Here is a 24,975-nt window from a genome sequence, read left to right on the forward strand (position 1 = left end):
CAGTGTCACGCTAGTTGTGAATAGCAGAGGTAGAATTAGAATTTTAGACAGTTTGCTGGGGTTTAGTGTTTCAGATCATCCAAATGTTGCCTAGGAAAACTGAGAGCAGGCCTCAAAGAAATGTAGCAAATATATATATATATTTGGATGATCTTAAAGAACCACACCTGCTTTTTTAGCAATCTAGGTCACATTCCCAATAGGTACATCATTTTGCTCTATACCTACTCTTAACCTGCTCCCTGCCCTAATCATAATTTGCTTTGTAGAGGTCCTAAAATAATGAAGGCTTTAATATCCTGTTAGGGAAAACCATTGCAAAGCCTGTAATGAGACCTTGTATACACTTCCCATGTCAGACCTTTTCACAAGCATCCACCTTCATATACAGGGGAGAGTCTTCAGGATGTGAAGAAAGGAGAAAAAAAATGAGACAACTCCTGTGATAGCTAAACCAGTACAGTGCCTGTTTCCAGAGTGACTATGAAGATGCCTGTGGATTAAGTGCATGCTATCCTAAGGCCTAAAGAATTATCGTTCATTTGGTTTTATGTCTAATGGTTACTGGTCATATCACATACACCTAGACTTTCTACACTCAATATTTAATTAGTTATCAGTATGTAAAGAGTACAGAAGTACTTTTCATAAAGGGAAGAGTAGAAAGAGGAGGGCAATCGTCGGGTTTTTCTGCATTGTAATGTTTCAGGACACGTTTTTTGCAGAGGCTATGCAGTTGTCCATGACTTTAGAAGGAAAGATGGGCCTTGCAATACATAGACCATGATCAAACCACGGTCATTCCACCTTGGTTTTTAGGGAAACTCCCCACAGGATCTCTAAATAGCTTATGACAGAATGCCATTGTAATGACATTAGAGTACAAGATACCCTTCTATTTAGCCATCACTAGTAGAACCTAAAGTGGGCTTTTCATCTGGTCTCACAGATCCCAGCCTGAACATTGTTTGTCTCAGACCATTTGTGAAGATGCTAATTATCCTGCTGCTGAAAAGAATGCTGGTGTCCCAGTGACAGGTTAGCTGCATGGCAGGCATCTTTGTCTAAATGATTTGTCTTTGATCAAGATGCACAACACTTTCCAGCTAATATTTTCGAAGTGATAATAAAAACTTATCTTCTTTTAGGCTCAAAATTGGCTTAGAGTACATAAATGCAAATGGTGCCAGGTTTATCATTCTCTCTTATGCTGTTTCTTCCCTTCTTTTCAGGAACTCAGTGAAAATAAGTGACATTTACTCAAAGTATAGTCCTTAACTACAACGATAAAATTTAAAAACTTTCCAAATATTTGCTTTGAAGAAAATAGTCATTTATTGTCAAAGCATCCAACATACTCGGATAAACTATAAAGTTTAATAAATATTTCCAGGGATAAAAGAAACACATAACTATTCAGACTCCATTTCACTGGCACAAAATTACACTTTGTATTAAAAGAAAATACATATGTACATAATTGATGACATTCTTCATTGAAGTCCATTATCATTTCATTATACATGCACTTCCCCCTGGAAACTCAAATTGAATGGTGATCCCTTTTTATTCATTTTGTTTATTTTTGTAAGAACACAAACTGTCATCAAGAAATGCAGAAAGCATCTCACCCTCCTCCTTTACTTTATATCTAAAATAAATTTTGCCCTTACATATAATTATTACATCTAAATCGTAAGTGCTTAATAGTTTAAGTAGAAACGTATGACAAATGCATCAATATGTTGCAATATATGACATTTTAAAAAATGTACCTTTGTTTTGGGGAAAGTGAAAATGCGTGCATTCAAAAGAAAACCCCCTCAAACAACCCACCCAATCAAAACTCCACCATCCTGGCTCTTGTGTGTGAGTGTGTCTGTGTGTGTGTGTGTGGGGGGGGGGGTGTCCCGGGTAAATATTTGAATGAGGTTCCTGGGAGGAGAGGACGTGTGTGTGCGCGTGGGGGGGGGGTGAATGTATGTGTCTTTGTGCAGTGTTTCGGGGTGCAAGGAAGCGGTGGATGTTCTCGCGTGTTTATTCCTGCAGGTGGCTTAACTGTGCTTGCGCGCGCGTGGAAAGCTGGGGTCCTTTCCGAGTCAATTATGCGAGGTCATGTGCCTGGAGAGGTGGTGGCGCTCCCTGAAGGACTCATTGCAGATGGGGCACTTGAGTTTCTCCTCTCGCCGCCGCTTCACCAAGGGCTCCATCGCATACTCCTTTTTGTGGTGCGACCTCATATGGTACACCAGGTCGGAGGTCATGCGGAAGGAGGCATTGCACTTGGCGCACCAGTTCTGCGCGGGCAGACACAGCGAGGTGAAGGAGGGCGGCAGCAGCGTGAGCGCCGAGGGCAGCTGCAGCTGCAAGGGCCCCGCGGCCGCCGCCGCAGCCGCGGCTGCAGCGGCAGCGGAGCTCTTGGGCCAGAAGGCGGTGGCGTACAGGAAGGGGCTCTGCTTAGGCAGGCCGCCGCCGCCGCTCGGCAGGGACCCGCAACCTCCGTTCAGGTCCGCGGCCCCCTGGAGCTTCACCGCTAGAGGGTCCGCGGCGGCGGGATAGAGTCTGGTGGGGCCCACGCCGTCGGCGGGGTGGCATGGCTCGAGCGCGCCCAGCTTCTGGCCCAGCACCAGCGGGGACAGCTGCGAGAAAGAGCGTGCTGGCTGCGAGAAGGCGCTTTTGCGCTCGTCCGACGCGGCGCCCTGGCCCCCGCCCGCGCCGCCTGCGGCCCCGGCGCCCGTTCCGCCCCCACCGCCGGTGCTGCCCGCGCTGCCCAGCTGCGGCACCGAAGTGAAGGCGCTGCCCCTCGCAGGACTGCCGCCCTCGAGCCGGCTGGGCAGCGGGCCCCCAGGCCGCGGGGCCAGCAGCTTCTCGGCGCCCACTGGTGACGCGGCCGCGGGCGTGGAGGAGCCGCCGCCGCCGCCGCCGCCAGCGTCCTGGTCCTCCGAGGCGACTCCCGCGCCGTCGGCTGTCCCCTCCTCCTGCAGGCTGGCCGCGCGGGCAGCCTTCTTCACCTCCACGAAGGCGCTGCGCTTCGCCTCGCCCGTCTCGGGACTTGGCGGCGCGAAGAGGCGGCCGTTCTCTTCCAGGCCGAAGTAGCTGCCCGAGGCTCGATACTGCTGCGGTGTGCACACCAGATCCTCCTTGGAGGCCGGGAGGGGCCGCTCTACGAAGCGGCCCCGGCCCCCTACCAGACCAGCGCCACCGCCGCCCTCCGCCGCCTCCTCCGGGAATTTCCTCTTTCCTTTGCCGCCGCCCGTGGCGATGCCGTCGGGACTCAGCTCCGCCTCCTGGTGGCCGCCGCCGCCGCCGCTGCCGCTACCGCTGCTGAGGCTCTGGGCTGGGGAGCAGCTGCTGCCTCCCCGGGAGTTTTCCAGCTCCCTGGCCAGGTTGTGGAAGTCTGTGGATGGCTTCGCGCTGCTGCCGCCGGCGGCAGCGGGTGGGTTGCTGCTTTCCGGGGAGGGGGATGGGTAGTGGTGGAGGGGGCCGGCTTTGCAAAACTTGGGACCCGGGCCTAAAGGTGCCTCCTGCTGCTGCTGCTGCTGGTCTTTGCCACCGCCGCCGCCGCCCCCGTGGTCCTTGGTGCCCACGCCGCCGCCTTGCTCGTCTTGGGGACTTATATCAGCGCTGTGAAGTCTCTTGGGGCAGCGGAAACGCAGATGCGCCACATAGGGGAACTCAAACTGGAAACGTTGGCTGCATTCCAGGCATGTGTAAGGGGACGACCCTGCTTAGTGAGCAAACACCACACACACGCACACACACACACACACGCACACCACATGATTACTCAGCATCGCCCCCAAGCCAGTTTGCCACCATCCCCTTGACAAATCCACCTTCATTTCTCAGGGCCTGAGTGCCTGAGAAAAGAATGACCAACCTGATCTAACTTTCCCTCCTGATTTGGGGGGAATACAGCAAACAAGCAAGTTTCCTCGCTTTATCCTCACCTATCTGTTTAACTTCATTCCAGACTATATCTCAGAATCTTCCTATGAGACACCCGAAGGGAAGAAAGGCGCGCCAACGCGCCGGGTGAGCCCCTGCCGCTCCCTGCGTCTCTCCCCCGCTAGTTAAGGGCCCACACGCCGGTCGCGAGCCAACCTACCATTCATTTTGTTGTGGGATCTAGAGGGGCAGAGCAAGAGTAACTCAGTCAGTTCTTTCCCGTACCAAACTAGTAACTCCTCGTCTTTGGCAATCCTGCGGAGAGAGCGGTAGAACAGCTGTCCGTTTTTTATGTAGGCTTCAAGGTTCTGCTCTTCCTTATCTCTGGCCGATTGGACCAACCGCAGCCACATGAGACCTTCTGAGGAACCATTTGCTGCTGAGGTGTCTACCTGCGGTTTGAAATAAATGAAAGAAGACAAGAAGGAGAGGGGGAGAGGGACCCTCATGAGGGAATGAAATCAGAAGAATCAAGACCATTTCTTCTATGTTAGTCTTTTCCAAACATTGTCTGAGACCACGCTTCCAAAAGTTTGGCCCAAGCTGGGACCTGTCCTCATGTTTGTAACCATTAGGCAAGATAACCATTCTTTGAAACACTGCATCAATCATATAGTTTATTTAAGTCACCATTTTTATATATTGGTTGAATACAAAATGAGGAAATTTCTTCTTATAATTTAGTGTTAACCCCTTGAGAGTTTACTTCTAAGTTATTCCACATTACAAAGGTATGGAGAATTTTGTTTGTTTCAGAAATAAAGCAAGCTTAGATCTTAGAAATTATGCTATGGCAATCATGTTCCTAATCTTGGCTAGAACAATTAATAGATTTTCTTTGTAAAGAAGAATAGGAAATGAGAGGTCTGAATCTTCCAATTCAGACCTGGATTTGATGATGCTTTACTGTCAAAACCATTAACATTTTTATTTAAATACAAACTCTGGGCACTAGCTAATATTACCAAAGAAACTAATCTTTAGGGGATGAAGAAGCCTCCTCAAATGGAAGGCAGATGTACCCAATACTTGTCAAAGAACTTGCAGAAACTAGTTAGTATGCAAATAGCCTCCGCCCCAGTGAAATCTCCCAGAGTTTAGGAAGTCGTGTTCATCACCAGGATAATCCAGAACTGAAGCACTGATTTAGATATTTCTAACATTCCAAATCAAATTTTGTCATTTATTCCAAAAAATCAGTTGACAATAATTTGAGTTTAATTTTCCTTTTCTAATTTTTGATGTGTGAAATGGGATTGCTTGCATTATTGCATTTTTCCACAGGCAAAACCTATCTCCACTTGTCATTATAATTATTTTTAGTCCATTTCCAACAGGACATTACCCTCATACACCTACACAGCTACAGTGGAGACTTACCCGAAAGATATACGGTACTGTTCTCTTGTCAGTAGACTTGAGAGCTATGAAAGCTATGCTGTCATATAGGGAAGTATGGCTCAGGACACAGGGACCAAATATAGCATTCTCAGGGATGTCGCAGGTGGTGTAAACGCTGGTAAAAATATCTGTCAGACATTGTTGGACAGCCTTGGCATCTCCATCCCAGATGCCTCGCTGGATGCCAGTATCCTCCATCACTGGAGATAGACACACAGCACAAGAAAGTGAGTTATGTTACTGCTTTTAACGCCATTAACCCAAGCAGAACTGTCCAAATACTAGGTAGATTTTCCTTGCACATGCCTGATTTTTGCATAGCTCTTATTTCAAAATTAAAGCAGATAAACATGGCATATTTTAAAGATGAAAACTAAGGGATACTTGTTAAAATAATTAGAATAGTGGGAGATCTGGAGCTGACTGCTTGGGAGAAAGAAAAGAAAGGGCTAGGAAAGACTAGATAATTTTTGCATTACCTTGATGTTGGATTGGGTAGGTTTTAGAGGTGAAGTTCCAGGCAGAATTATATATATATGTATATATATACACACACACATACACACACACACACACACACACATATATATATATATATATAATTTTTTAAGCCAGCCTATAGACTTCCCTTACTGAAAGAAACTTCTAACCCTTGGGGGAAAGTGCCTGTCTGCCTATGTATTGAACTGGGTGCCTGGGAGCTGATTTTTTTCTTTTCTTCCAAGGAGGGGAACAGCGTTAGTGAGCAGGCGGAGACAGCGGAGCATGGCGAATGGATTTCAAGTGGAATGTCAGGGCCACTAATTCTGTGTCAGCTAACCTTTCTCTGCAGCCTACAAGAAGGGACGTATGTCTGCTCATTACCATAATCCAACACTGTTCCTCTGAGGCTTTAATTAAAAGCAGCAAGCAGAGGTAATTTTTTTTTCTGGACGTGCTTATTTATGGATGAGAGTGAATCCCGGTTACCTTGTTATACAAGGGGGTGGATTGAGTCACATGTGGCTCATGAAGTGAGCAGGTACAGGACAGGCCTAAAGTGTCCCCAGTCTGAAATACTGTGTGTAATGACTGGTAAATTTTCACTCCCCCTACCCCATATGACCCTTTTTGGGCAAGAGGGGGCAGCCCTGCTTGAGCACTCCTCAGTGGGCTCTCCAGCTGTTTAATCTGCAGCAATTTAGAAAGTAATGCCCCAATGGAGGGTTCTCTATTAAGCTGTCATAAAGGGACATTTTCCTTCCTCTGGACACCCCATACAAGACTTATCACTAAAAAAAAAAAAAAAAAAAAAAAAAAAAAAACCAGGTATTTAAATTTTTAAACTAGCTTTGAACTAGCTGCATTGCTTAGTATTTCAGACTAATCAAAAGATTCCTCCAAGTTTGTTGTTCCCTAATAATGTCACTGTTGGCAATTATTTATGTATGTTTTATATAATTAAAGTAGCAGGAAAGAGTAGATCTAATTCTTTTCCTGCAAAGCTGTTCATTATGGAATAATGTCAGTGACATCTATTTTTATTTTAATTTACATTAACCAGTTCACCTTACACGTGTGATTACAAGGTGTGCTTTTTTCCCCCCATTCCAGCTAACATAGCCTAAAACTTTGGTTAGCCTCATTTTCCATTCATCCTCTTGCATCCCCCAAATGTCAAGTGTTGGGCTGTATCTCCCAGACAGCAGAAATAAGGGAAAATATCCATAAAGTAGAAACTATTTTATTCTACATCATCTATCCCTGGTCATTTTTACCCCATACAAGGTAGACATCCTGATTTTTTCATTTCAAATTAAAATACATTTTAAAAACCCCATAACCTCTTATCTCCTTTTCAACTGAATCCTATTCTCCTCTTTTCAATTTCCTTCAATTCAGCGTTTTATTCCCCAATTTCTCTCTTCCTTTTAAAAATCTCTTTCACACAAGCATTTCATTGTGCCGGGAGGTCGCCCCGTCACTTCGGGCAACAGCAGGGACACAGTCATTAAAATGCAGTTCTACCTAACAATACGGCAAAAAGGTCCTCACTACGCCGCGCTAATAGCGGTCGGAGTCGCAGCGCCAGGCGCCACGAGCCTCAAGCCCATCACAATAACCGCTGGGCAAGAGCCTAGGAGCGCCCGCCCGCGTGCGGTCGCCTTTGCCACGCAACGTTTCACAGCTCCGTGCCCCGCTCTAGGCCCAGGTTCTTATCCGCCTGCCCTGGGAATATACCCCAGAGCCGGCGGGGCTTTCTGAAAGCCGGTCGCTGCTGCCCGCCACTAGCCCGTCCCTCTAGGCAGGCATTGTCTGGCGGCCGCGCGCTCCCCAGTCTCCGGCTTCTCCGGCAAAGTGCTCACCACCCGCTCCTCCTTTTGTACAATATTACTGGCAGTAGACAGCCCCTCAAGAATTATTTTTCTCTCTCTTCTGGATAATAAGGAGACGGAAGACAAAATGTTCTACTCTTTCCCCCAAACTGTCTTCCTCCCATCCCCCTCCCACATCAATGCAAATAGACTTACCAGGAATAAGGTCAGTATAGAATCTCCCAAATAAGGCCACCTGGAACCGAGAAGATGCAATCGAGTGTTTCCTTTTGCCTATTGTATCAGTGTATTTCCATGTCAAGAGGTGTTGGTGTTGCCTCCTTTTAGGCTCTTCCTGAAGAGATAAGAGAGAGATGGAGAGATGGGGAGAAAAAGATTGGGGGGGTGGAGGGAGGGAGGGAGGGAGAGAGACGCAGAAACGGAGAGAGTTGTACAGATGGACCCGATGCAGTGACTGACTGGCACGCAGACACACACTTTTTGTTTGCTGCACATAATCTGCCCAATGACGCGTGACAGCCCACGTCCCCTCCCTTTAACTCTTTGCTGGGCCAGGCGCTCCCTCCGGCGCCGCCTGCCTCGCAGCTTTTTCCCCCGGCCTGCCCGCGCCCCGCAGATCCTGAGCGCCTACCCCGGGTGGCAACGCCTCTCAGAGAGCGTCCCGGCCCGCCTCCTCCTAAAGCTCGGGCCCTCTGGGACTGCTAGGAGGGGAAAATCGTTTCAGGATTGGAAAGGAAGGTACCAAAATGATTGGAGAGGGCCTTTCCCCGTTTCACTAGGCACTTGGAGAAGCTATGACAGAGAGCTGGACACCCAGCGCGTGCGGACCCCGTGCGTATTTCCCCGGAGTCCGCGTTCCGTGAAAGGGAGAGGGGTGCGGTTAGCTCCAGGGATTCTTTAGCCCTGGAGCCACCGCTGATTTGCGCAGCTAGTTGCCTGGGGGTGATAAACGGGCGTCGTCTCTCTTCAGGAGCGCCAACACTACCAAGCTTCCCCCTGCAAAATTCAGAAAGGATGCGCTTTGGTGAGAACTTGGCTCAGCCTTCCCGTGGCTTGGGAGATGAGGTTGGAGTGAGAATGTCACCAGACCTCGGAAGGGGACATAACGGTACCTCCTAGTCCCAAGACACGGGTACGTGGGCGGAGGTGGGGTGTGGGAGGTTGGTGGGAAGAGCGCAGGTTACTGGACTCAAACAGTTCCTGTTTTTTGTTTGTTTGTTTTTGTTTTCGTGCGGTTTTTTTCCCCCCTCTGCTTGGTGCGTTCTGCGCAGCCCCAGAGGGAGTCTATAATGGGTACTGTTGGCGCTCTGAGGTCTTGGGGTTGGGGGGCAAGGGTGATTAAAAATAAAAATGATTACCAAGATGGGCTCCGGAAAGCTTTTCACATCCAGCGGGTGGTGGAGGAGGGGATGGAGTTGCCGAGGCCGTCTCGGGAGCCTCGTTTGTGCGCTAAGCCACTTAGAGGCGCTGACTTGCCCCTTTAGTGCAGCAGCTGATGCTAATGACTTGAGGTCTTTAACAGCCTGCAAGTTGACTCCTTCAACGGGGCTGCAACACCACGTCGCTGGGGAATCTCGGGCTTCTTTTTCACAGTTCAATTCTCTACTCCTAAAGGAAGAAAGGCCTTTGAGTGGTATAGACAGTTTCTCAACTCCTTCAGCCCCACCCACACCACCACTACTTTGAAGTGGGAAATCTGTCAGCATTAGGATAAATCGGATTGTGTAGCTAGCTAAAGTGGAGGAGGCAGAACCACAACGTAAGGAGACAGCCTCGTTGTTGTTTTTCCTAGTGTTGAAATAATGTATTTGGGGAGTTGGCAAAGAGCAGCTTACCATGTTAGTTTGATCCTCTCCCAGCTTTGAGACCCTTCTCTGGAACTCAGTGGGGTATTGAGGCTTTGACAGCCTGGTGACTACAGTCCCAGGAGGCCAGGGGAGGATTTTGCTGAGGAGAAACAAGTGCAAGGACTTTCCCATGAAGTTCATGTTCTTCCTTGTTCTCTCTCTCTCTCTCTCTCTCTCTCTGTGTGTGTGTGTGTGTGTGTGTGTGTATTTCCTTCTCTTTTCTGGTCAGTACCCCAGGCACATTCCGAATTGCTGCCTAGAATTAAGCTGAAATTCACAGGAGGAAGGGCTGCAAAATCCCCATATATTGAGAGAAAATGGGGAATCCCTTAGTTTTCAGGTTAGCTACTGACTTTTCAAAGAAAGCTTCTTGAAGTGCAGTTTTATGTACTTTGGCTATGTGCAATTTTATCTACTTCGGCTAAGGTTGGCTCCTAATGACCAAGGCTCAGTGCAATGAGGGCTCTCTCACATGCCTGTATGTAAGAATCTGCAGCTGTACTGAGCTACCAATTGTCTTCTGACTGATTGCTCCATTGAATACTAGATTCACTTCTCAGTCTCTCTCTCTCTACACACACACACACACACACACACACACACACACAAAGTATGGACACATGGTCCCCTAATACTTCTTTAAAGAATGGGTGGAAGAATTAGAAATGTGAAAATAATGTCTCAAACATCTGGAAAATAAACCTCAGGTTTGAAGAATAGTGGCCAGAAACTTAAGTTAATTCAGAGTAGAAGAAAGAAGAAAAATAAAGAGCAGAAGAGGCACGGGTGTACACAACTTCAACTTAAGAAAGAAAAGTAGCCATAAGAGAGTCATGTGGTCCCTTAGAAACTAGACTGATAAATGCAATATGTTGTGTGAGGAGCAGTGTTTAAGAACATAATTTCATTAATCTGTCGAACAGAACACTCCTTAGTGCTTTCTTTTGCTGTTATTTAGAGAATTGGAATTTTATCTTTCAGGAAAAGTCATCTGTCCATGCAAACCATTAAAAAATTATCTTACATATTGTAAATATGTAAGCCTCTACTCCAGAATGTGGACATTTAGAAAATAAACTCTAAATGGAAGGCATTTTTCTTGTGCCTGGCCTTTCTCTTATTAAATACAGAGACCATTTAAACTATATTTCTTTTGAGGTACTAAAACCTTGACTCCAGTTTGTATAAAATAATGTTTTTGGTACTTAAGTTGAGGGTGGAACAGCTTGACCTTTTTATGTCTTAAGCTAGAAAACAGCGACAATTTTATACATCTGAGAAGGGAGCAATTTATTGAGAATCTGGCCAACAGATGCTTCATTTCAGTTTCACTTTTTTGCCCTCTAATTAATTTTTTCCTACTGCTTTCAGGTAGAGATCCTTAAATATAAGAATTTCTCACATTTTATGAATCTGGCCTACCCTTTTTATTATGAGTTAAATAACTGACATAACAAAACAAAATAAGTAAGATTAAGTCAAAATTCTTACTTGAAGAGTTTTCTAGTAATTTAAGTGGTACACATTTTGCTTGGTAATATAAATGTCCTAAATGACAATAATTAATAGGGGATAAAGAAAATCTACAAATTATTTTTATTTCTGTAGAAATTTATGGGCTAAAATGGTACATAAACTACTTTGAAATCACTCTGCATTAATACTTACTGGAATTCACTGATACTAAATGAAGGGTTGAGGCATTTATTCAGCCTCAGACAGTACTATAAAAGTGTACCTAGTCAATAGTTTTATGTAATTCATATGGAACAATGGGTTTATGCATATATTTGGAGCTCTCTTCCCTAGGATTTTATTTCCAATTAAGTAATTAGAAGAATGACAATGAAGAGTGGGTATGCTCACCTTGTTCCACTTTAGCAAGGCTCTTTGGAGTCCTGGCAAAAATACACATGTAGGAAACTGTAGTGTTATTTTGGAAGAGTGGGCTGGAGAGAGGTTGATAAATGACACCCCAGGTGGCTTTTATGACCTAAGTGAGAGGGTGGAGAAAGGGTAAGAAAGGGAATTTTAATTCTTAGGGAGTGTTAGAATGGGAACACTCTTTCTCTTCCCAGGGTTCAAAAATGGAGCCCAAAATATTTCAACTTCTGTGATAAGAGGCAGGTAACATCTCCAAGAATAATTCACGTAAAGATTATTATCCCATGAGAATGAAAACACACTGATTTTCTTTTTCTATATCTTTCTAGGTCCTGGCTTACCCACCTCTAACTCTATTGCCAAAGCACTATGCCAGCAAAGGCTTGATTGTCAAAAGAGTATGGCAATTCATGGTGAAAGGGGGGAAAAAAACCCACACACTGGAAGATAAGAGGATGCCAATGGAGCAGACAGTGGCAGCTCCTTCCTAAGCTTATTAATTTCCCACAGGGAGGTCTCTGGAAGGGGCTGTGAGGGTTGAGGGAGGAAGAGAATAGATCTTCAAGGAGGAGTATTGTATTACCTAGACTCACCATTCAGAATAAGGAACTTTTTAAGGGATAAACTTTACTGACTACTTGTACATGAAAGAGAAACAGAAATGATGGGCTGGTCAATTAAGAAAAACACCAGGCCTGTGCCAAAAATGTTGTTCAGAGGGTTGTTAACTCATTTTCTACCACTTTGCCTTTATCAAGAGAAAGATACATGGTGGGTTTTTAAAAAGACCCAGAGGGGTTTGTTTGTTTGTTTTACATTTTGGTGAGTCGAGAAGAGCCACGCTTGCTGAGTTGGCTAAAGGATGATGTGAGGGGGTGGGGTGTGGGAAGGGCTACTCGTTTTTTATAAGTATACATTGCAAACTCAGTTTAGGTCTGTTCCTCACCCTAAGTATTGTAGTTGGCTCACTGGGTATTACATGAGCGAATGTTTTCCAGGCTGGCCCTGGGAAAGCCAGAGACTCAGGCTTGGGTAATTTTGTAGCCTGTGAGGAAGGACTTCAGGCTCCCAACTGTAGGGATCATTACTCCTGACTCATACTTTTCTCTCTTGGGCTTTTCCTCATAAATGATCCTGCTTTTAATCCTGCTGCTCCTGCAGCTACTACCACCACCATTATCATTACAATGATAATCTACCTTTCTCAAGTTTAAAACTTTCTGTCCTAGCCATTCCCAAGTTTTACTTACACTTGTGTTGGAGTTCAGCTGAGAATGGGATAGTCTTTGAAAGCTGTATGTTATTATCTTCCTCTTCTGGATCTGGGTTGTAGTGAACTGGTTTAATGGCCTCTGAGTATGACTTTTAGAAGGGCTAGCAAACCGAAGTGACATTGTGCACAACTACCAACAGATATGAGATCAGTGCCTCATACTCATCTGTGTGAGTGTGACCTCTGAACCAAATCCAATATCCACTATTTCAACCCCCTGGGTTCTCCCAAATGTTGTACTCTTCCCCAGATGAGTGTGTAAAGATCTGGCAAGAAAAGGCTTGGATTTTTGTCAAATCTGTAGGTTCCAAAGTCCTTCCTAGACTCAGACACCACACCCTTTGAACGCATCTCAGTGTGAAGGGGGTTGACTGGTTGTAGCCAGGTCTCCATCAGTCACTCTGAAACTCCTTACCCTCTAGGTCAGGATTTTTAGGCAGACTGCAGATCAGGGGATGTCTAGCAGTCTCAAATTGGTGTCCAGCAGTCTCAAATGAAATTTTGAGAAGTCTAACTCTAGGCCTTGGGAATGTGACAACATTGAGAGGCTTTACATCAAATTTCTTCACACAGCCAGGAGAATGGACATCATCCCAATTCAGTACCTGTGTGCCACCCTTTTCTTCTCTGTTTTAGGTGGATTGTAATTCCTGAGTTAAATAAAAAGGCAACGATAGACACACAGCATATATATCCTGGGCAGACTACACTCCTTGACATCTAATCCCAGTTAGCTTTCTGAGGTATGGACTGTAAGAATTCGGGCTGCTGGGGAAAAAGCAGCAGAAAGCATGGCTCTTCTGGGAAAGAGGTCTAGGCAGGGGACACAAATGTCCAGTACTTGGAATAAATCCATGGTACATTTTCCTGAGGCCTGAAGAGAGAGACATTTCATTTTCTCCAGGAAGAGAGAAGCGAGAGAAAGAAAGTAAAAAGAAAGGAAGAAAGAGAGAGAGAGTATTTGAGAAGTGGATACCAGTTAGGAACCACAATAGTGGTGATTTGCCTTGTATTAAAGAGTATTGGAAATATGGTTCAATTTCTTCACAAATTATGCTCCCAAACTGCTCCCTTGCTCATATTGCCAACTGAACTCTGAGTGAAAACTGTCTTTCATGATTTCAGTTCAATTAATCCCAGGTGTTCTATGATTTAATTCAGGGGTATTAATTTAGCATCAATGGGGGATGTCTCCCAAAACATTATACGAAGAGGTGTTAGTTTTCAGAAGATTTTCAAAAACACTTGAAAGCTACCAATGTAAGTCTTTCCTCACTGCTAATACTTGGAAAGGTGGTCTCCTTAAAAAAATTCAAAGATCAACATGTCACAAATGCAGCAACATCATTATTACTATAAACACTTCTGGACTTACATTATGAAGTGGAGGCAAGAATAGGCAAGGATTGTAACATATTTGTTCTCTTGAACTTGCTGAGCGAAAAGCTGCTTCCCAGGCTGATTTGATAGTATCTGTAATATAATATAGTAACCATGGTATTATTCATAATCTCCTTTTAAGGAAGTTTAAAGGAAAACTCATATTTTTCAAAGAAATAATACCCGGAATTGCTAAATAAAACACTCATACATTCCTAAGAATAAACATGTTGAATATAATGACCTAGATGTTGAGATTTGCTAGGCCTAGAATTTAACTTAGGCCTGAATAACTTTATACCTGAGCAGAAATGGTCCTCTATGCATATATGGGTATGGGTGTGTGTTTAAGAAGGTTGGGGTGAATGTTGTCAAAGGCAGCAATTAAAAATAAATTTTAGGACTGTCATTTTACTTGGATGCTTGTCCATTAAGTAGCCAGTGCTCTTTTTTGGATGTTTTCATGTAAGGTGGTTTTGAGAAAATAGTTTGTGTGAAGTCATACAGGACAGCAATTGGTCCCAAGGGAGCAAATTGAATAGCTATAAAGAATATATTTCCTGAGTATAATGTTACTATCTAATATCTTGTGTGTGTGATCAACTATCCCACAGCATTATCTATATTCTAGAGTCAGTTTACTGAAGTCCTAAGACATCTATGTTCCAGATAAGTGGGGTTCCCCTAAACTTGTGAAAATATCCTCGAGAAAGCCAATTGCCAATGCACTGAATGCAACGAGTTTCATTTCTAACCTGGGGGACTGAATTAGCTGCTCCTCCTCAAGGCCCCACACAGCTGAGTTTGAGTCCTAAGTTTGGGAAGCAAGACAAGGCACAGAAGTGCCTGCTAGACTCGGACACTTCCTGATGTCTAGATTGTCCAGTGCCCATGTCTTAGTGAAAGGTACAGCGACAGAGCTAAGAGTGCAGAGAAGGCCAAATCACGGACTTCAATGTTGGCAAACCGGGTTTCCCTGGGAGAGATCCAAGGAGAGTAACGCCCCCACAGTATCAGGAGGCGCAGACACGGATCACATCGTTTGAGCTGATTCACCAAAGAGTGCAGAGCCCTGACACAGGAGGCTACCAGGGCAGAACAAAACAAGCCATCATCTGCCCGGCGTCGCCCTTGTAGACGCACAGTGCGCAAACCGTGAATGTGGGGCAGGGTGGGGCCAAGCGGTGCGCTTGGTACGCTCCAAATGAGCCCTGGGCGAAGCAGGGAGGAAATGCAGTTCCCAAGGGCCCGCCACATTTCCCATGTTCTTTAGCCTTCCACCGGCAATTAGTGCCATCACTTGCTTCCCGCAAGTGACCACTTTACCTGCCGAAAGGCGTTCCAAGGGCGGGGCCTACGGGAACCTAACACTCGTTCCACCACCCTCTCTCCCTGCCTCTGTGCACGACCTCGACCAGCTGGTCGCCTGATCTCGTTTAGCAGGGCAGGAGCCTGTGTTCCCATTTCTTACTAGCTGGGCTGCCGATGACCTAGCTCAGCCTTGGTTTTCCTCCGGTTGAACAAAAGCTGGCAAGAGCTGCCTCCCGGATCGCAGTGAGGACTCTAAGGGAACGAGGGCGAGCGCGCTTTGGAAGGCCAGTTGCTGAGCAGATGGTAAGGGATCACTTCCAAGAGCCAGGGCTAGTTTCATTTCAGTCTTGGACACGAGATGGTCTCAATGCCTTCATTAATGAACATTCTCCTTAGAAGTCTGGAGAACTGACCCAAGAAGAAGGACCAACAATTCAGGCTCAGGAAAGCCCACAACTCCACAGGGGAACCAGGACTGCATGGCTTCGAATCCCAGCCCTCCCCACTCAGGTAATTTAACTGGTCTATACTTCAGTCTTTCATCTGTGAACTGAGAGCATTAAAGGGACCCTTTTCATAAAGTTAGTGCTGAGGTGATACTTAGCAAGCAGAGAACAACGCTTGGTACATACTAAATGCCCATTTCAGAGCTGCCTATTGTTACTAACACTGCCTTTGCTTCCTCATTAGAAAACTGGAACTGTATTGTGAACCCACTTTCCAAGTGACCCAGCGAGGGCTGAGGATTTCCCGAAGTTTCTAGGGAGAAATGGAAGGAAAGGCAGTCATCCCTTCCCTCTTTCCCAGCCCGCACCGCGCACCTCCCACCCCCACCCCAGGTTTAATGCAAGAGCAATCAGTTTGCTGCGGAAGGCCTGCCCGGTAGATTGATATTTGACTTCCATCCTCCCATGCCCAGCTTGCAAGTTCTTTCTTTAGGCCTGGTAGAGGCGCCAAGGGTCAGGGTCGCGGTGCCACGTTAGAAACGCGGATAAGTCAGTCTGTTAAAGGCTGATCCGGGCGACTCCCTGGGATGAGAAGCATGTGAACACGTTGATGGTAAACTCCAGCGCCGCGGCCAAAAGCCGAGGTCTGGGGGTGGGCAGAGAAACCTGGGGACCGGGCTTCCCAGCGCTGACCAGGGCTCTGGGCCTCCTAGAGCGCGCGTGACCTTCCCACTCCTGTGAAGGGCTGTGGCTCAGATGCGGACCGGGTGGATGGCTCCAGCCCTCCCCTACACACCCAAGTCCCGGAGCTTGGCAGGACGAGGTAACTGATGCCCGGAGGCAGCAGCTACACCACTGGCACTGGAGCTTTGTGCAGGGCGGGTTCCCCCCGTGGCTGCCCTCACTCCTTGTCCCAGCGCCCGCACGCTGGCTTCGAGCGGAGCCCTGTGGGCCGCACGACAGACGGAGCTCCCTGTCTGGCTCGCGATGCCCGGCGGAGCCTCCTTCTCCTAGCCCACGCAGCTTCCGCGCAGGAGCAGCCCTGAACGGGAGCTTTACGTTTGCCCCACGCGCACCGTCTCAAGTTATATGAAACTTTCCGCCCAGGCTAGGACTGGGGATCAGGTAATAGCGGTCAGTTGTGGGTTCCCAGTTGCTCTTCCTCCTGAAGGATCCAAGAGGCAGTGGTTAAGAGGTTGATATTTGGGATTTTGAACACTCAGGTCTGAACCCGGGGTCTGTAATCTCCTACCTGTGTGTTTGAGCAAATTACTTAACCTCTCTGAAATTTAGTGTCTTCATTTGTAAAATAGTAAAGACAACATCTATCTCATAGAGTGGTTATGAATATTGCAGGTCAAGCCTGGGTTCAGATCCCAGCTAGGCCACTTGCTTGAGTTAGTTAGTATCTCTATGCTTTTGTTTCCTGTGAAGCAGGGGGATCTGTGAAATAGGGATATTATAATATTTAACATCAATAACATCATATTTAAAGGGTCAGCATAAGAATTAAGTGTGATGAGGCTGGAAGAGCATTCAGCCTGGCACAAAAGAAATGCCCAAAGTTTAAAGCAGCTCAGTGTCTTCTGCTTTGGAATGCTGGGTAAATAGAATTTTTAAAATCTCAGCTCTCTCCTCCCACTTTTTTTCCTCTTTGGAGAGAAACAAGATGCAAAGATGCATGTCAGTGTGTGGGGTGGTAGTGCCTGGAGAGTTGGAAGGAAGTAGCTTGTGGTAGAAAGTTAGGTGACCCTTGTGGAAGCTGAATGCGGGTCCTCCTGGCCTTTTGTCTTTAGTGTTTAGGTACAAGGTAAAAGGATTGAAAAGGCAGAGAAAAGGGACTTGGAACATGGAAGACACTCAACAAATGTTTCTTGAACAGAAAATGACATTTCAAAAATCAGGGAGACAAAGAGTCTGTCTGAAATGGGAATGGAGACCCAGAGCTGGGATTGACTGCCATCTCTTGGTGCCAGATTGCCAGTAGGCATTTGGGGCTCTATAGGAGCATTTCTGAGTGACTTTATGTTACAGATCTCAGGAAGAGGGGTGACATTACTCTAGAAGAACAGACTCCGAGGACAGGAGGAGCAGGAAGTTGCATCCCCCTGCATATAGAGAAGGGGCATAACCCAACAACAGACGCGGAGCAAACCTGACTCAAGAGAAGTTACAGAAGTAAAACTCAGGTGAAGAGAAGAAAAGAGAAATGATATGGACTATCTTGGGGTGAATTAGGCCTCCAGTATAGGGTTGGACTCTGTATATCCCCCAAACCTTGGAAATTCAATTTGGAGCCCCAAACCCTAAATTCACAGACATCCCCTAATTATCTCCATAGCTCAGACCCTTTCAAAGTAGAGAAGCATACCTGCATTACCAAATGCCCCATCATTTCCCCCTCTCCTTCAATACCAGTATCATCCTCTGACTTCAAATGGGAGCTCTTAGCATTCTTTTCTGTTCTTCATAGATACTAAAATAATGGACAATAATATTTTACCCATCAACTAAGAGGACATTCAAGAAAACATGGCCCGAAACAGCATTCAAGATGATATTCTTCTGCTTCCCCACCCCCCTCCCGAGGGCAGAGAATGCTGATACAGCAACAACCTGGGGTATTTCGTAAACTTCTGGCTCTTAGTCCACTACCCTGACTAAAAGGTGCTGTTAGCAAAAAGGAGAATAAAATAAAACCAATTCCTCAGTGTTCTACCCCGGGCGCAAAGGAGACATTGGTGAGAAGGAGCCACAACTTGGAAAAAGATTTATTTTTCCTGGCCATAAATCTCATCCCTTGTTCCTCTGCCCAACGAAGCATGATAAAGTCCTTTTCCATAAAGTATTCAGTATTAGAGCCACAAAGCTCCCCCAATCAGTAGCCATCTGCTTCTACCATAACTGCTGCTCCCGAAGCAGGGAAAGCAGCACAGAGAAAGGGCACCACTGTTAGGCTGCTGGACAAATGAGGAGCCTGAATAGCTTTGGTTTTCCTTGTGTATCTGTATCTATAGAGACAGCAGAAGAAAGGCCGCATTATATTGATACAACAATTGTAAAACAAAACACGGAAGAGGCATCTAAAGGGCAATATCGCATGCATCAGGGGTCCCCAGATAAAAGGGGCACTAACAGATTTATAGAAACTTTTAATTGGTTTTCAATTGAAAGCTAAAGAGGCCAGGGTGTAGCTGTGAAGAGTGGCAAAGTGCTCTCCTTCAGCCCTCTGGAGGCGTGATCGATTTCATGAAGGGAGAAAAGAGGAGACCCTACCCGCCCAGAGCTGCTGCTTCTTTGAGGGCAGGGAGCAACTCCACATTAGCAACTTTCCTCTTTGGCCAGGGAGTTAACTGATCTGATCTTGACAATCAATCTCTCTCTCTCTCTCTCTCTCTCTCTCTCTCTCCACCCTGCCTTCTCTCTCTCCCTTCTCTTCCTTCCTCCCTTATTTCCTCCCTTCTTTCTTCCCTCTTTCAGACCAGTAGGTAAGTGGAAAGAGGAAGGAAAGGATGCAAAAGTAAATCTAACATTCCAGTTCTGGAAAAAAAAAAAAAAGACTCCTAATAAGGCCCAGACTTTAAACCTGTTTACCCGCTAGTAGGGAGGCCTCTGAAAGTAACAGGAGTCTGACTCTTATCCAACCCCATCCTTCCTCTTCTCCATTTCTATAACAACCCAGTCCTTCCTTTTCTATACCAAACGGGAAAAGCTAAGCGTCACAGGAGTCTCTCCACTTAGTGCAGTGAGAAGTTTTCCCTTGTGGCCACCGGGTTTATTTCAGAGTGGATCTCTCCATTCAGCCAGTACCGCGCGCCTTTTCCTTAACGCCTTCCTGAGAAGCCAGCTGCAGCGACGGTGGCCCCCGCCAGCTTCGGTGGACAGCGCCCACCCATGCAGCAGCCTCGGACGTCCGTCCGTCTGTTCCTAAAGCTAATTTATTGGCCCGACCCTCCATTACCATTTTCGGCTTCCTAACTAATCAACGATAAAAGGCAATGACGCAAATTACGATTATGAGGGAACTGGAAGACGGTTTTGAATAAAATGGGAGAAGGGAAATATGATTAATTGAACGACATGATAGTGAAATCTCAAGTGCGAGAAAAAGGCCCCAAGGGATCAAACTCTGAACTCATCCGTATTGCAGGTGCGCCCCTCCTGTTGTCCTAGTGCCCTCGCAAGGGGACGGCCCCTAAATTCAGTCACATGGGTCCTAAGCCTTCGGAAGAGACAGAACTGGGTTCCCACTCCAGCTCCCAACCACACTCTGTGCATGAGGCCCTTCCTCCAATCCTACCCCTTCCTCCAATCCCCATCACTCACTTTGCCGCCGCCCCTGTCGATTTTCCGGGCTCCTTGCCGGTGAGTCTGCTCCACTTCAGGACCGCATTTTTATTGAAGTGCACCCTATTATTTCGCTAATGAGTTGCGGGTCTCCTCAGTTTCCCTTCTGTCCTTGCACATTCCTCTAGCGAGGCTTTTTGTGAAATTGTAGGAAAACAAGTCTAGTAGGTCAGAGATCGCATTTGCTCGTGTAAGGGATTAATAAAGCTGTTGTCTGATGCTGCTTTTTAGAATTACGTTCGGGATTAAAAGACAGACTCAACACAGGCACATATTTTGCATCGCTGGTGGTTGTGATTAATTTTTCCGAGGGGATTTGGGCCGGGAGCTTACGGAACGTGCTCTCTGGGTCTAAAACCCGACGACCTCGGCGCACGGGCGAGCGGAGGGTCTGGGGGCACTGTGGGCACGCGCCAGAACACTGGGGGATTAGAGAGGACATCGGACGGGCGCGGAGTTGCTAGCCACTGCGGCCTTTCAATATCCCTTCCCTCCCTTTCCCCACCCCCAGCGCAACTGCTTCTGAAAAAAAACAGTGAAGACTGTCCGGGGAGGCTGTCTTTAGGGTTTTGGAGAGAAGTGGGGGGGCGGGGGAGAGAGAAAGAGAGATACTTTTGACTGTCATGACTTTTCGGGGTGAGAAAGGGGCTCAGTACAAAGCCACTGAACTTTAAGCATCCGTCTAGCAAGGGAAATCCCCAGCTCTGCATTCCAGGGAAGCGCCGCCCCAAATGCATAACTCACCCCCTAATCAAACAGTCGCCGTGCCCCGTCCCCCGAAAAGAATGACTTCAACCTCTGAGAGCTGCCATTCTCAGGGCTGCTTTCGCGAGCACCCAGGGAGGCACCTATGGAGAGGAGCCAGAGCCAGAACCTGAGCGTGAAACACGTCCATCCCCTCCACACTACCTTCCGGCGGGCGACAAACCCTCCCCCCGCCAGTGATCAGAAAAGAGAAGGAAAAGTACCGGGGTGCAAGCGGGGAGGGAGGGGGAAGTAAGAAAACAAGCGCAGAGAGAAAGAGAGAGGAAGAGAGGACGAGGGAGGGGGGAGAGAGAGAGAGAAGCAAAAAGGAAACGAGAGAGGAGTACAGTTAGAACTGAGAAAAATGGGGAAGGGGTGGTCGCGGTGGGCGGTGGGCATTACCGCTTTCCAGCGGAAGGGGGCATCTTTGCGGCAGAGGCAGCGTTCCCCGGGGCGGGGGCGGGACGCCGGGGCAGAGCCAGCCCTGTAGCCCCGGCCCCGGGGTGCTGGCGCCCTCTTCTGGCTGCTGTGCGGCCGCTCCCTGCTTCTCGCGGGTGCTCTGGTCCAGAAACTGTTCCGCCCTCCGCGCCCAGGATGAAGGGGCAGAGGGGAGGAAGGTCAAGAAAGAGAGAGGGTTGGGTACCGGAACGCTCAGGCTCCTCCTTCCCCGCCCTTCGCCTGCCCCGCGGCTTCCTTACCTGGGGACTGTGGGGCTCCTTCCCCGTGAGCGCAGCTACTGCGGGCCCCTCGGCGGCCGCGCTCCCACCCCAATCGGAGCCTGCCGAGGAGCCCGTCCGCCTCGCGAAATGGCCCCGGTCTCTGCTGCAGCAGCTGGGAGGGAGGGAGCGACCGCCGGCTGCTGCCGGGCGGCGTCTGGGGGCCGCGAGCCGAGCGCAAGGAGAAGCCATCTGGAGCCTCGGCAGCGGGCGGGGGGTGGGGGTACAAGAGAAGGGGCCAGGCTGCTCGGCCCCAGGCGGGCGCGGGGCAGGGCTCTGGCGTGGGAGTGGCGCCCAGTCGCCCCAAGTACTGCGTGTGTGTCGCGGGAGGGGTGGTGTGGGGAGGTGTGTGAGGGTCATGGCCCCTGGGGAGGAGGAGCGGAGGCCTGCCGTTCTCAAGTCCCGCCGATTACAGGGCAGCCCGGTACCCGCAGGTTTAGCAAAAGAGAGGGGATCCTCCTGGCAACCACCAGCCCCCCTCCAGCCATTCTCCCTCCGGGGAAGGAGAGCTGGGCGAGGACAACCCAAGCACTCCCACACGCTCACACACCCGCTGTCCGTCAGAAGTGGTTTGCTCATTTTCCTCTCTTCCCACCTTGTCCATCCCACTCCAGGAAACATTGCTCCCCAAACGGCACGGATTTTTGGACGCCTCCACCTTAAGACAGCTACTTCAGCCAGAACGTGGGACAGGCACTAACGGGATATCACCCTTGGGGATAAACACGCTCCAGTTTCCTGTGGACGGTGGAAAAGGAAAGAACAGGAGAAGCTGCCAAAGGGATGGGGTGTAGGAAGCTCATCCTTGCACGTTTAGACTAGGGAAGAAGAGAATATTAGGGATGGGGGAGGGGGGAGGATGGGAAGTGTAGTTTTTCCCCTTCCTTCCTTTCATTTCAGATCCCATTAGTGCTTTTATTTCTTTGATTTTGAAAACTATTTCCCTTTCCTGAATCTGGATGCGGGAAGGGAGCGAGCTCAAGGAAATGATGAGCATGGATGAGAGCCAGGGGACAGGAGATATGTCCTGGGAACTCAAACTCTGCTGCTTCGCCACTGTCTCCGAGAGAGATGCCCTGAGCCTTAGCCCAATGTAAAGGGAGCTGATTGGGTGTATGGGCAGTGGCGGGTGGTCTGAGTAAGAAATAAAATGAGGGAAAGCCAGATCTACTCCCATCCCAAAGCATTAAAAGACACACCTCCCCACCCCTCAGCTGTCTTGTGTCCGGCAGAATGGCATTATGTAAAAGATCTGGCATGTCACCCAGTGGCACATCTGGTAGGTGTAGATGGCATTCATTAGCACGGGGCTTCTACTCTGCAGCATGCCAAAGCTCTGACAGAGATGCCCGCTGCCAATCATTCATTGGCTGCCAATCCCCAAGCGCGGCCGGGCGGGATGGCTTCCTTCCACCCTGGCATCAGGAGTGGAGGAAACAATGTGTTGAGATAGAAGAGATGAAAGTGGAGCTGAGGATGCGAGGCACCCAACAGATGTATCCCATGAGGAGATAACGGAGCTAAAAGTCATTTAGCAAGAAAGCATATGCAGGATCTCAGGAGGGAGGCTTGGGCAGGGGGTCTGCTTGCCTAGGGCTGAGCTGAAGGAAAAGCAGGGGAGCCCTTTCAGAAACCTGAAAGTTGAGGTTGCTTCTCTAAAAACACACAAAGACCAAAACCTCAACCCCCTAAGTGTAGGATTTCCCCCTCTCTTTGGTTTGTCACTTGTATCTCTTTTTATCTAGCAACCTAACTACCTCTGTAAAGGTCAACCTTTGTCATGTTTTTTTCTGAAGACCGAGATGAAGAGCACCTTCCTGTTTTAAATTTTGCATAATTCTCATAGACTAGTAATTTGGGGGCTAAGGGGAGGAAGACTGTCAGGCTATCTTCAGTGTATCGTAAAAGGCAAAGGTCTTATTTCCATTATTAGCTTTTCAGAGGGGATAAAGATGAACAAAGGAAAGCAAGGAAATTATTAAAATGGCAAAGGAAGATTAAACACAAAATCCAGGATAGAGATTGCCTTTGAGGTTGTTCTTTTTCTTAGGCTGGGTGGCAATTAACAAAGTGTTCAGCGTAGTTTTTCTTTATGCCATATACATATTTTACATTCTTTTTATCCATTCACAATTTAATAAAGCAACAACAAAACTCAGGGCTTTGAAAGTTTGTGGAACTTGGTGTTTAAGTTGACTCTAACTTAAGCTCTTTAGTTTATATATATAATATATATTTGTGTGTATTATCTATACAATTATACTCTTTTTAGTATATGTTATAAAATATTTGGGACATATACTATAAATTTATTCATATTTTATCTAAAACTGAAACTTCAGTTGGCCATTACATATATTTATTTGCTAAATCTAGCAACCTTGGGTATGTTGGCTCATGGTCACAATATAGCTGCTGTAATTCCAAGCATCAAACCATCGTTTTAAACATGAAGAAAGGAACAGGGGCAAAAAGCTGTGGTTGTTTGCTTAATCAATGAAAATAATACTTTCACTTTCATTAGGCAGACCTGGATCTCCTGGCCACATATACATGCAAAAGAGTTTGGGAAAATTAGCCTTTAAAGTATAAAAAGATAGGGATAAGGGACTGGGGATGGTTGTTGGGTTGCAATCAAAGGTGTCTGACAAAGAAACCCAAGATCAAAGAAGAGTTAATGTTAACATCAAACAAGAGTATAGCTTATCAAGTTTTTTCATTGTTTTAATAAAAGTTTTCTGTTTTCATTATTGTGATTAAAGGGATACTGTTCTTGAGTTTAGCAGTTTCTTTGTGAATTTTATCAAATATTTCAAAATAAGGGCTTGGTCTTAATGTGTTCAGAAGACAGCTAATGTAAAATTTATCTTACATTTAGATGAAATTAGTATTTGCATTAGTAGTATAATTAGAATGTACTTACAAATTTAAGTGAAACAAAGAAAATGATGTTACAAGGACTGGGATTTGAATTCCCATTCTGAGACTCATTGGGTGTGTGACTTTGGGTATTTTATTTATCTAAGTAATATTTCCCCATTTATAAAATGGGTTAATGTTGATGCCTTGGAGGGTTATCATGAACTTTAGAGATCATGATACACATAGAAGGTTTTGAAATGTGGCAATTCTCAGAGACCCAAGAGGAAACAGAAATTCAGCCCAAATGAATCATATTAAGAGATGAGTAGTCTCCCTGTATCTGTGGTTCTGCTTTCTGCAGTTGGAAAATAGGTGAGTACGGTATAAGATATTCTGAGAGAGGGAGAAAGGAAGACCATATTTACATAAATTTTATTACAGTATGTGATGGTTAGTACTGAGTGTCAACTTGATTGGATTGAAGGATAAAAAGTATTGATC

The 24,975-nt window shown here is 46.9% G+C and overlaps 1 protein-coding gene and 1 long non-coding RNA gene across 8 annotated transcripts; one reads left to right on the forward strand and one right to left on the reverse strand.

The window, feature by feature from the left end:
- Positions 1-1,355: 1,355 nt before the first annotated feature.
- On the reverse strand, positions 1,356-21,962 carry PRDM8 (PR/SET domain 8). Of its 5 annotated transcripts, XM_063603783.1 has the most exons (9): positions 21,299-21,511; positions 20,897-21,000; positions 20,132-20,313; positions 14,044-14,141; positions 9,023-9,272; positions 7,860-7,998; positions 5,329-5,549; positions 4,109-4,340; positions 1,356-3,727 (listed from the first exon to the last, which is right to left on the reverse strand). In XM_063603783.1, coding segments are annotated over exons 4-9 (2,472 nt in total). In that variant the 5' UTR covers positions 14,046-14,141; positions 20,132-20,313; positions 20,897-21,000; positions 21,299-21,511; the 3' UTR covers positions 1,356-2,099. The 5 variants fall into 5 exon arrangements, with proteins under 5 accessions (XP_063459853.1, XP_034814488.3, XP_034814489.2 ...); XM_034958597.3 differs by lacking the exons at positions 20,132-20,313; positions 20,897-21,000; positions 21,299-21,511 and adding an exon at positions 21,595-21,962; XM_034958598.3 differs by lacking the exons at positions 20,132-20,313; positions 20,897-21,000; positions 21,299-21,511 and adding an exon at positions 21,595-21,955 and having other exon boundaries at positions 1,356-3,724.
- LOC117979966 (uncharacterized) lies at positions 8,091-20,125 on the forward strand. Of its 3 annotated transcripts, XR_008625145.2 has the most exons (5): positions 8,091-8,402; positions 8,635-8,796; positions 15,492-15,662; positions 15,756-15,869; positions 17,840-20,125. It is a non-coding gene; the product is annotated as an uncharacterized LOC117979966 (long non-coding RNA). The 3 variants fall into 3 exon arrangements; XR_004671052.3 differs by lacking the exons at positions 8,091-8,402; positions 8,635-8,796 and having other exon boundaries at positions 14,151-15,662; positions 17,840-17,994; positions 18,279-20,125; XR_004671051.3 differs by lacking the exons at positions 8,091-8,402; positions 8,635-8,796 and having other exon boundaries at positions 14,158-15,662.
- Positions 21,963-24,975: the final 3,013 nt, after the last annotated feature.

Source organism: Pan paniscus, chromosome 3, assembly GCF_029289425.2.
Source record: "Pan paniscus chromosome 3, NHGRI_mPanPan1-v2.0_pri, whole genome shotgun sequence".
Lineage (NCBI taxonomy): Eukaryota > Metazoa > Chordata > Mammalia > Primates > Hominidae > Pan > Pan paniscus.

Bases quoted from the DNA above. Each gene is read 5' to 3' on its own strand.
- PRDM8 (XM_034958597.3), bottom strand. From the start codon at position 21,804: ATGGCTTCTCCTTGCGCTCGGCTCGCGGCCCCCAGACGCCGCCCGGCA. The intron at 7,999-9,022 runs GTAATCATTTTT...TTATCTCTTCAG, and splicing joins GCTTTCCGGAGCCCATCTTG to GAAGAGCCTAAAAGGAGGCA. The intron at 5,550-7,859 runs GTAAGTCTATTT...GTCTATCTCCAG, and splicing joins CTATACTGACCTTATTCCTG to TGATGGAGGATACTGGCATC.